A 12,562-nucleotide genomic window follows, 5' to 3' on the forward strand; every position below is an offset into this window, starting at 1 on the left:
CCCCCCCCCCCCCCCAAGAAATTGCGAGATTGATTTTTTCTTCCCATCTGGAACAAATTCGTAATTTCTAAATTTACAATCACACCAGAAGGGACATTTAAAAAAAAACAAACAAAAACTTCAATACTATAGGGTCTTATCTTGCAAAGTGCTGAAAATTCTCATATTTCTAACTCACATGCAGTATGGTTTGGATGCTAAGTATCACCCAGAACTGGAAGTCTGACCTCAACTCCTGTGCAAACTAAGCAGAACGAATGTGGATACTACAGAGAGAATAGCTTCCCATTAGCTGCCGGAAGTAATGCCAAAATACCTCTGTAGATCAAGACCCTTGCAAGATCCACAGACCTTACGTGACATTTCATCACGAGGCAGTTGTAAGCATTGGTTCCAACGACATGCCACACAGATCAAACCCTGTGGTAGGGCCAGACTCCCTGCGAAAAGTGGCATCGAGACCAAAGTGCTCCCATCAAAACACTGCCCGCAGGCCGCAGCCCACCCCTGTGCTGGGCACAGGAAGGCCAACCAGGCAGGCTACAGACCCTAGGTGGGTCATACGTTGAGCGCTCCTTGTTCCAGCCATCACTTCACTATTTGGCTGACGTATCTTAAAAGACATTCTTGAATCTAAACCACCTAGTCCAGTCAGAATTTTATTTGTATCGACTTACATTTTAGTGACCTGATTTGACACTTCTGTTTTTGTGTGTGCCTACTGGGCACGTGTTCAGCCCTGCTACTGGTTGGACATGGGGGCACGGAGCCATGGCAGGCTCGCCTCTATCAGGCTACCATATTTGGCAACCCCTAACAGGAATGAATATGCTTCCATGTAGGTTTGAGTAGAAAGTTACCACTGGGAAATGCAGATTTCTCTCTTCCCCTACTTCTAAATTGCAACAGGTATGTCTGCATGCACTCCCAATCCACCCACACAAACAAAAAAAGAAAGCTTCTTCTATTAACCACAGTAATAGCCGACAAGCTAAGCAAATGAGATGAACAAAAATATTTTTGTTCATCTCACTGAATACAGCAGATTTCAGACCTCACAATGACTATTATGAGATAAGTTTTCTGAGGAAATATAAAATACAATTTAAATCATTTCAGCATCTCATTTAAAATACATAAATTACAAAAAAAGAAAAGATGGAAAATGTCTGAATACTGATTGCTGATTCCATATATTATTCTGATTTTTCAACTTAAACATCAATTTCTATCAAGGACCTGTTTCTGAATTGGAAGATTTATCATAAAAAAATTGAATGGCAGACTACCAAAAAGTGACAAGATTTTAACACCATAATAAACATTAGGATCTTGATCCATTATGCTTAACACTTATGGGAGTTTTCTCCTGTAACCAGGATGTTTAAAAACTTGTTCAAAAACAGAAAGCAAAGCTAAGAGTCTTATGTAACAACATCAATTGAAAAGTGGTTTCTCTAAGGCTATCACCACACCAAAATCAAGCTTTTCTGATGGAAGATGACTGATTCTTCATTGTTTTGGGTCTACATAGGGTGCTTTAAAAAGACAAGAGAATGCCACTGTATTCTCCCGGTCAGGTATTTGGGAAGGACAGGGTGAGGATGCAGAAGAGAACATAAGACAGTGAATGCACTGGGAGAAAAGACAGGATGTGTGAATGCTGGGAAAAGAGTATAAGGAGTACTGTGGTGATAAGAAAAGCGGCACTAGACAGGAAAACACAGGCTTCTGGAAGCGGACTGGATGTGCATTTGGAACTGGGATACAGAGCTGAAAGATCAAGGAGACTGTGGTGGGTAAGAAGAGACTAGAAGGAATGGGGAAAGAGATGTTGCACAGGCAGGTTCCTATAAGGAAAAAAGGGCAGAAAATACAGTGATAGCTAACAGCAACCTGTAACTGAGCAGCCTGACTGGGTGATAAGGGGCATGAATGGATCAGGGCAAAGTGGGAGCACTTTCATTCACAAAGCCAGCGGTGGACGAACAGAATCATCCCTCGCACACCCTCAAAGACATTCATGTTTTGGTTTTATGTTGTAGGTTGAATTTTAAAATCAAGAAGTTCAGATCCCACTGGCTCAAATCCCCAAAGTAACAAGAGGTCCCTCCACCCTTTTCTAAAATACATTCCCATAAAATACATCTCATAATTTTAACTCAGCCTTCTAAATAATGGGGAACAAAACAGCTTTGAATTAATTTGACATGATAATTTCAGTAGTTTCTGCCCCAAACCATGAGAAAAAGAAAATAAAACTTAGCCTGAAATGCCATATGACTTAATAGCATAGAATATAATCTCTGGAAATTCAGAGGTGTTTAGCTTCTGAAATTATACTGGCATTGAGTCAAGGAGATTTGAATACTAATCTTCTATAATCATATGTTAGAATTAGAAACAATCATTAGCTTCTTAATAAGTACAGGAATATCCCTTTCTAGCCATGGTAGGTCATGAGACAGCTGACCTGAAAGCTGTCTGCTCTCTCTTGTTAGCTAGAGTTCTTTGACACTCAGAAAGTTAACAGTGTCTGGTACCTCAAACCACTGTAATCTTCTACCCATGGTTCATTAATTGGTCACCTAAACTGACTTCAGTAGTAGCAGGCCAATTTACTCTTAGATGTGCACAGCGTATGGAGAGATTATAGAACAGAGTAGCTTTTATGAAACGTTTGATATTTTCAAGTTATGTGCAGTATAAGTAACTATTATGTCAAATGTACACAAAGATGCATATCCATCTCCAAACACCCCAAATCCCTTTCAGCCTCCTGAACGTCCAGTTTAAAAGTGCTGTGCAGCAGGTCCACACAGTAGAGGTTTCCTTCATGACTCACGCATTCTTAGGACTCACTTCCTCAGACCTACAGGAATGCAGATAATTGTGTCTAATGCACACTCAAATTCGCAGTTCTTGGAACACAGCTATAACAAGTAAACTCAGGTCAAGAAAGTTTTCACAGCATGGAGTTTCAATTTGTTCATAAGCTTAAGTGAACAGCAAATGGGGACCTCTACATCTGTCAGTGCATATGGCTTCTAACTAAGGACAAAGTTTCGCAAGCACCCTCCGCTGAGCAGAAGCGTGCTAAGCCAAACAAGTTATGTGCAGGGAAGTGGTGCCGTGCCACCACTGTGTGTGTGGGTTGTGTGTGGGGAGATTGTGTAGGTGTGTGGGAGGAAGAAATGGGGGCTAGGACAAGGAAGGGGAGGAAGTCTGAGGGAGCAAACGCACGCTGTTTTAGCCGAGAAACACCAGCCACTTTGTATCTCCACCCCTTGTTTTCCCTCACTTCATCCTCATACCCGGCAGTCAAATATCTAAATACCAGTTTGTTACAACACAAGGCTGATCAGCATGGTGCACTCTCTTACCTACACACCCCAGGTACAAAGTGCTGTCATCTATTGAATATTCCTTTCCCCTCCCACCTTCTCTACTTGCATCCTTTACAGAGCTGAGCCTGTGCAAGCACTGGCCATAAACAACTTACATCTTCTCTAGGGTCAAGGGTCCTTTGGCAGTGCCTCAGGATCACACAGAGATGCTAACCTGAACGTTAGCTGTACGAAATGCTTCCACCACTTCAGCCACAAGCATGTTAAGCATCTCACAGAGAAAACATCCCTTTTGCATTCATGCATTTTATCAATTTATATAGCAGCATTTAAAGTCAGCAGTTTCTTTTTCTTCCTTTTGTATCTGATCAAGTACATTTGGAAACATATGCCACCCGTGCTCTGCATGTGCAACTCCCACTCCTACTGAATTCTAATAATACTAGCAATAATAATAAATAACAATTTGTTATTTATGTGCTGCCAGGACCAGAAGGCTTCAAGACACCTGATAAAATATATGCAAATGGGTGTGTGTGTGTGTAAATTTACCTTCAGGTTACCAAAGAACTAGGTCAAAAAAAATGTACAAATACAGACAGAACTGTCCAAAACCAAAAATAAGCCAATCAATTCCTAACAGAGTAAAATTGAAATTCTCTGCTAAGTCCCTGCACAACCAACTCAAACAGTCTGAAGTGTCTAGCAGCATTTGTAGAGGTAAGATTCAGCCTCTTAAATTGTTTCACTTAAACTAAATCATTGCAAAAACCCACACCCCTTGTGCTTTACTTTACAAGTTAACAAGGAATTAGCAAAGGATTTGACATTCTGCTCTTCTGCACATTCTACTCCAGTTTATCTTTACCAGGACACCTAATATTCAGCTAGTAAAAAACCAGAGGTACTAGTTTTGTTTTAAGCTATACTGTAGAGTCCTCAAGCACTTTGAAACAACTAACCTGACAGACAACTGCAGCAACAATACCTGAGCTACGTCAGTTGCACACAGACCTAAGTGGAAATTATTATATAATTGCACCCTTTGGCAAGTATTTGTTTGGAAATCCTACTGTAAACAGGATGCTTGCAAGGGCAGTGGCAAGACAAGGTGTTCAGGGAATGCAGCTAGAGGCATGCAAATGTTGCTTTCAAACTCTCGAGGGAAAATCGCATGGACTTACCCAAGTTGCCAGAAGGAGCCTTCATACAAATGAAAATCAGGTTCTGACATTCTCCTAGCAGTTCACATCAGCTTAACCTGTTTCCAGCCAACAGAATCTCTAAATTTTGCAGTATACTGCAAAAAAACCCAACAAGCAACGCCAACTATATGCCAAGAGAATGTAAAATATCCTGAGGTTACTGGCAAAACGCTGATGAAAATCCTCTAAATGCTTAATCACAGTTCTAATTGGGAGAGAAACATGTTTATAAATTTTAATTTACTTTCGTTTCTTCCTCTCTGAAAAGTCTGGAAGTTTTACTTCAGCTTCCAACTGATTTTGTTTTTTCTTCAGACTTCAGTTAACTTTTCCATCCACTAAAGTTAAACACAGCTTTTTCAGTGGTAGCAAATTTAACTATGTCGAGTTGAAAAAATCTTGCATCATACACGGTAAGAGTAACAGAACAAAGGCCGTCAGGCTTTGAAGACTAATAACAAATTCAGAGCTTTGGAAAATATGGTATGGGGAAAACGTAGTTATTTAAATAAATGCAGGCAAATAAGGCAAAATTTGAAAAAGCTTTCATTAGAAGGAAGAAAGCTTTTCATATTCACCCATTCAAAGAGCGAACAAGGAGTTTGTGCTTCACTTTGGTCTTCAAAATAAGCCAAGGCATTGTCAATTTTGTTTCTACCTCATATGCCATATATGTACCTGGACACACAAGGTGAGAAGACCAGGCCTCAGATTCGGACACTTAAAAGAAAAAACCTACATTGAGAGGAATTTGATGTTTTTCATGTGTGTACTGTGAGCAATAACATCACTTTTGTTTCAAATATAGAAATGTCCAATGCGAACTTACTACACACCAATATTTGTTTCACTCGAGTTCTGCAGAAAGCATACAAACCTGTCACTGGTGTTGATCTTTTTAATATTTACTGACTGGAGTTGCATTAGCAATTAAAACTCCAAATGACAAGGAATTCTCCACCCATGCTGAGCTCCTCCCAACATCAGAGTCTATATTAAAGTAGTGCAATTAGAAAAATGTTTTTTGAATACTGCATTAGGATAGGCAGGCACTGACAACTCCAATTATTAAATATGGAAAGTTGCAGCACAGAAAAGACTGCATGTAATGGAGGGAATCAGAGATATTTTTCTTTTATTGTTCCGTTCAGGTAAATACACACTCGGCATAATCCCTTGTAATCAATCTACATTATACCATGTTTAATACACTGCAGAATTGCCTATTTTTTCAACTTTGTTTTATTACATTTTATTGTGGTTTTACTTTGTTCAAATCTGCAAACTTAATACTGTGGAATGTGTGGGTTTTGTAATTTCATAAAGTTCTTTTTTTTCTATTTATAGTTTTAAACAACTTTGTATTTTGTTGCACAGTGGCGTACTGGCACATTTCAATTTTCCACCATGCCAGTAATAAAAGAGTTTTATCGTGTGAGTGTTTCCCCATTTTCAGATAGAGTGATCAAGTTTGGGTTTTCTTTTCAGCCTAAGGACAAAATGACTTGTACTACCCACACGGACTTCTACCCTACAAGTCTTTGTACATCCTCAGGTTGATGCAACTGAAAAGATTCACGTGGGATTTGATTTTTATTAAAAATATTTTTTATGTAAAACACTAAGTTTGCAATTTTCTATATTAGTTAAGAATATTATTTGATAGGTTATATAGATCTTTACTGCAACTTAAGAAGGTCGATCCCAAAATTTATTTCTTATATAAGCTTATATGGCCTTATTAAGATAACACAAATATAAGGTCAAATACATCGATTAAATATTTTGTTATATACTTACATTCACAACAAATTAGGACAGCTCAGAACCCCAACTTTGACTTCAGCATAGAACACTAACATAGAACACTAGATGTGTTGTCCTTGTTTAAACTCATTGTTTAAAATATTTAACAATTTTGCCATATGGAGGCATGTGAGATTACCTGAGTTATCCTTACCACTATAATAAAATTGTAAATAAAATCATTCAACTGTAATACAACATAAATAGGATTTTTTTCAAAGGGGAACAGAAAGACTACTAAACCAACTTCTTGAAGTTGTCATCATTTGAAACTGTTCTGGCAAAACTCTACAGACTTTACACTGGTTTAAAACATAGCACTGTTACCTATCACTTACATACTCCAAGTTATAAAATAATATTACTAACATTAGTTAAATCTATCATCATAGTAAGTGATCCCAATTTGTCCTCTCTTCCACTCTCCTCCTTTCCCGTGCCAACCCTACTGCCAAGACAAATATTTCAAGACAGCCATAACTTTCCTAAGAATTCCCAAATTAAATGTTCAACCTATTTAAGTCCAATTGTAAAATAAATACATGCTAATGCAATGTGAAAATGGAACGCTTCAATGTAGTGCTCAAATTCCACTCAATTTGTAACAGCGCTACCAAAAGCAAATGGAAAACATGGGTCTATGAATAAGAAATGGTGATACTATTACATTTTTATTACTGCATCAACGGCACTATACATAACTGTTTCTCTGACATGTTTACAGCCTGAGAGGGAAAAAGAAAGCTCTAAAACACACACTTATTAAAAGGCTCCCTTATGTATATCGTTGCCTTTTCTCTCAAATGTATTAAGCACCATTAAGAAACCTCACCTTGTTATGCCTCAAAAAGCAATCCCTTACTTTCTTTCTCTGTAAACCGATAAACACACTGTTGACTGTATTCTCTGTATAGTAAGAACATGGAGATATTTAGACATGGTGATGAATTACTTCTGGGAATAATACATAATAGTATTTCACGCTTCTGTAATCTTTTCACCCAAAAGCCATAAAACACTCGAGTATCAGGGTAACTTTACAGATGATGAAAGAGGAAATCAGAAGGTGAAATTCATTTTACTAAAGGAAATCCTGGATGAGAGTCATAGTTATATTCCATAGAGTGTGGAAGGTGTTTTCACTTTTGTCCTCTCTACTGTGGTAAGTTTAACCCATACAGTTAGCAATGAAACTTGCTCAACTTCAGATACCACACCAATGGCACAGTTTATTATTCCTTAATTCTGAATCTTCTGGCCTCTGACATTTTCTGGTCATCTTATTTCCTATCAGCATGACTAAATCCAAATTGGGCACAAATCACCTATAATTTTTAGCCATGGTTTGTTAAGCTGCTATCTTTTATTTATCTAGTAACTGTATCTCATATAATCTAATAACTGATTATATACAATAAATAAGTAAATGACAAATCTCCCAACTCTAGTTTCTAGTCTTACTGTTAACATGCCACTCTGAAATTTTTCAAAGGCAAGAAACAAACTAAGTTCTGATGACTTATTTAAACTTAACCAAACTAAACCCAAAGGCATTTTCTGCAAAACAAATACAACATGTACTGGCAAAAAATGTGCTGGGAACAGAGCTTATACCTGGTTTTTGTAGAACTCAATCTGCCAGACAATGTATAAAAGTTCATCCACAAACATCCTGCTGTTTCTTTCAAAAGAATAATAGAAGTACAAGGCCAGGCAGATTTATATATGAGCAAAATCAATTCCTCTCTAGCTTTGGCTGCCCTGAATCAAGTCGTAGGAATAACCACATTAACATTCTCTTATTCAAAATAGGACCATTAATCATAATCATAAAACATAACACTTGAGACTGCTTCCAAAAATCTAGCCTTGCTTTTTGTCTCTATAACTACCCTGTTCAGCCTATCAGAGAGACCTTAAGACTTAAAAAAAACCCCAAAAACAGTATTTTGTTAATGCATGCATATATACGTGCAATAGTATCTTGGTTTACTCTAGCTTCTTTGAGGAATAAGGTTTTCACAGAAACTGCAGAATGAAAATTAGAAGCTATTTAGACCAGCGCACCCCTTACTAAGGAGATACTTATTTTAACTCTAAGCTACTTTTCTGCTAATTATCACACACACCCAAACTCAAAAAGTAGAACTGGTCTTCTTTTGGCACCCACAGGCTCCACTTTATTCCAGAATACAAATTCTATTTATTTTTGCCTCCTCTCATAACAACAGTAAGAGAGCCAAGAGAAACTGAAGAACAAAACTTAACTCCTGCAACAGCAAGGATCCTGCCATTTTAGACAAGTTGGTGCAACGGATCCCTCAACAAATGTGTATTTATAAAGGCAGGTGTGTGGTTGCAGTGCATGGTGGATGACCCAGTTATCTTTAATTCAAGTACTATTATCCTTAATTCAGCTACTTCAAGAACTTATAGAATTGAACAAACAGCGGTACAAGTAGGGAAAATTTCTGACAGACTTACATAGCTGACAAACTTGTTGCAAAGAATCATTTTGTACCAGCATCATTCTCACTAACTTTCAACTATGAGGCTCAACAATGGATTTATGGGTTGTGGTGCAGGACAGTGCAGCAGTCCACTACTAAAGCACAAAATGGTGAATCTAACAAAGGCAGCTACACAAGAAATTTTAGGCACATCTCTTGAAATATCCCATCTGAATCCGGTTCTTTGCCGTTTTCACAGGAACTAATTTTGGGGCTTGGTTTGAGGCTAAATGAAAGCAACATGTTGCAGTTTTGAACTAGGCTCAATGTTCAGTTCAATAATTTGACCTGCTGGGCTCACTGACTGATCTTGGCAGCAACTCTTTACCTCTTCATACCTCAGTTTCCCACTCTATAAATGACAAAAAGGATACTGCTCTCTTTTCTGATGTGTTTTGGAATCCACAGGTACTATGCAGATATCTTTACCATCTTCTGAATAAGCAGCATAAGTATCTACCACCTCTACATACCAGGGAGAAAGTCTGAAATGGAGAAATGATTGTTAGTAGCAACAGTGAGGAGCATCACTAGTGTAATGGCAAAACATACTGCCAGTACATTGCTTCATAAACCAGAAAAATATTCCATTGACATGGGTGTTTTAGGGAAAGTTGCCACCACAGTCACAACCGCAAAAAAACTGAGTCAGTCATCAGAACGATAGCAGTTAAAGGAAGTCATCAGTTGCGCTTATTTTCTTTCTTAATTCAAGGACAGGAGAGATTAAGCATGAATATTGGCATCCAAGAAAATCTTACTTAGGTATGAACATCCAAAATATTACGGATGGACAGGGACATTACAGTCTTTAGCTTTGTATTAAACAACTTCCTCATAATGCTCAACTTCTGTAAACAGTGTGAGAGCTGTAAGTCTACTGTTCAGATTAATGCATACATTTAGAATACTTTACTGTCTTGTGTTTTAGAGTCCAAACTAGTAGTTTTTCATAATTCGATTCAAAATTGTATTACCTGCAGATAACTGTAAATCATTTCATACAGCATCTCTGCAAAGCCAGCTACCTAAATCTCCAAGACGTTTACTGATGCTGAGACTGGAAAGGAATGTCCCTTTACAAATGGACATATGAAAAAAAAAATCCAAATTACTTTTCAGATTCAAGTCATAAACTCACTTTTCTCAAAAACTGGTAGCAGTTTTTGGAAACAGAAAGAACTTCTACGTGCTTCTGTGATGTCAAAGATGAAATCTCTGCTTGTGGAGGTACAATCTGTAGCAAGCACACACGTCTGCCAAGACTCTGGCATTGATGATATTTTGTCTAGACAGCCTTTGAATGTGACTGACACAGGAACACTGCACATGGTTGAGGAAACTGAAACTTACGGAAGAGCTTTTCAAGACTTAGTCAACATACAGTATTTTGGAAATGTGCCTAACATCCTCCAACCACGCCTCCTGGTATCCTCCTCAGGAATCTAACAGTTTTTATTTCTTCAAGTCTCCCAGTTGTCCCAGGAGACAGAAAGATAGATTTGCTTAGATAAGATGCTACCAGGGCCATTTGGCCGTAAGTAAATATTGTCAACAAGTGGAGAGGTCTATGTGCTGGCTAGTCACTGAGAAAGGCATTCAAGTCGTTGAATTGTGTGTTATTTGGAAGCATTGAAGACTGTAAGGAATTGCTAACCTTTTCTCAACTATCGGACTTGACTATGAGAAACACATGACAACTATTAGCTAAAGGACAGAAATGACTAGCTGCAGTTGATAACTGTTCTAGACATTTTAGAAAGCACTACATATTTACCTTGACCTTTTGGGCCATGACAGAAGTAGCCTGGACCATGTGCATGCTTTGATGGGAAAGTCTACAAGAACTTGCCACAGACAGCAGGCTGTAATTTTTGGGAAATGATGAATATCATGTACTGTCAAATGTTATTTTCACTGTATGACAGCCTTAGTTCACTTAATCCACAAGCAACTGTCAGGGCTAGGAGAACAGAGAAAAAGGTGAAGGAGACTCAAAGGCAAGATCATCGGCTTTTAGCTTTAGTTGGTTCACTTCCAATTCAACTGGCACTAAGGTCAACAGCTCCCCCCTAACTTACTGGGACTTGATGCTAACTTCTATCAATTAATATTACTGACAGTACTGTTCAGCAGCCCAAAAGGAAAAAAAAAATTAGATTCTTGTTTGCCTTCCAGAAAAACATCAGGCCTTAAGATGCCCTTTTACAATTGCAGTAAAAGCACTAGTTATGGCTGTGGATCTTCAGAGATCCAGCAAATTTTTTGGCACCCAACACAAAAATTATCCCAGCTAAATGCAAAATATGGCAGGTGCTTCTTCTCTCCAAATAAAATATGGACCTCAGTGAACCTTAGCTTAATCCTGATACAGAAATTTGCACACTTGACGTGCCAGGTTAATAGTGTTTTGAGTTTCGTCTCCAAACTCAACCTGCTGACTGGATATGAAGTGCATAGGCAATAGTAGCAATACTTGTGAATCTACAGTGAGGTTCTGAGAGAGGTTTTATCACTGGTAAGCACTGAAATACTTGCATTTTGGGACTTTTCTCAGTAGGAACTGCAAAATTTCTTGCTTATTTACACTGTGGATTTCAAAGAAAAAAACCTATTTTGATCTAGGTACTAGATGTAAGTTGGCTATCGTATTTCTGAACCAGAAGCCAAGTTTCTCCTCCCATCTCCTCTCTTCCTCCCACCCCCTCTCCTCCCACCTGCGCTAGGGGAACACTGTTGTGCAGGCACCAGGGCTAGGAAGCTCAGGGCAAAAATAGCCCCTGGCCAGCACCTGGTGTCTTCCAGCAGGCCAGCATGCTCGTGACCGTTCCAGATCTGGACCCTTATAAAGAAAAGTGAAATGAAACATCTTTTGTTTCGTAGGCTCATTTATTGAATTGCAACCAAAACTAGCTGGATCCGGCAAGTTGTGTTCCCCAACATTTTTCGTGTCACTCTCACAAACTTGCACCTGCCGGGGATGGATTCCTCAGACGGGCCAAAGGGAGCAAGACATGTTTTCTATTTTGACAGCACACAGGAGCCAAATGCTGGGACCAGCAAGTTCTGGCGTTTACTGTCAGCCATTAAAAAAGGCGAAACACACAGCATCAGCACTGTGTTGACAGGGCGTCAGGCGCACCTTCCCCACGGCCGCTTACACGCAGCAGCCCCTCGGCTTTGTCCGTGTCTTTCTCCGTTCAAACCACCCGGCTCCGCTGCCGCGGTGTCCGGCTGGCTCCTCTCACGGCCGGCCCTGGCGTCACAACATGTCGCCGTCCCCGCTTTAAGGTCACCTCATGGCGCTGCCGTCGAGCAGGGCCGCCGCCTCCGGGGGCCGCGATGCGGCCGGCCCGCTCCCGCGCGGGGCCGTAGCCGTTCAACGGGCAGCCTGAGGGAGGGGGCAGGGCCACGGGCGCCGGGGGCACTTACCAGGTCTATGAAGGTCAGAAATTTCCAGCTGCCTCCATAGGTCTGATGCGCGGGCATGTCAATGGCCTTGTAATTGCACAGGATGGAGCAATAGGACAGGAGGATGGCGGCGCGCAGCACCTGGCAGGGCACCAGCGCCATGTTGCACGCTGCGCCGGGGCGGCCTCGGCGGCGGCGGCGGGCTGCGAGCCAGCTCGGGGTGCACTTCCGTGTGTGTGCGTGCGTGTGCGTGCGTGTGTGTGTGTGTGTGTGTGTGTGTGTA

General features: G+C 40.0%; 1 protein-coding gene across 1 annotated transcript in view; it reads right to left on the minus strand.

Annotated features, from left to right (window-relative positions):
• AIG1 (androgen induced 1) overlaps positions 1-12,555 on the minus strand; it is a 130,987-nt gene extending 118,432 nt beyond the window's left edge. Inside the window, exon 1 of the mRNA XM_009281450.2 lies at positions 12,301-12,555. Coding sequence (XP_009279725.1) covers positions 12,301-12,441 — 141 coding nt within the window. The 5' untranslated portion in view covers positions 12,442-12,555. The remainder of the gene's footprint in view (positions 1-12,300) is intronic.
• Between the last annotated feature and the right edge of the window lie 7 nt (positions 12,556-12,562).

This window comes from Aptenodytes forsteri, unplaced genomic scaffold (assembly GCF_000699145.1).
Source record: "Aptenodytes forsteri isolate BGI_AS27 unplaced genomic scaffold, ASM69914v1 Scaffold82, whole genome shotgun sequence".
Lineage (NCBI taxonomy): Eukaryota > Metazoa > Chordata > Aves > Sphenisciformes > Spheniscidae > Aptenodytes > Aptenodytes forsteri.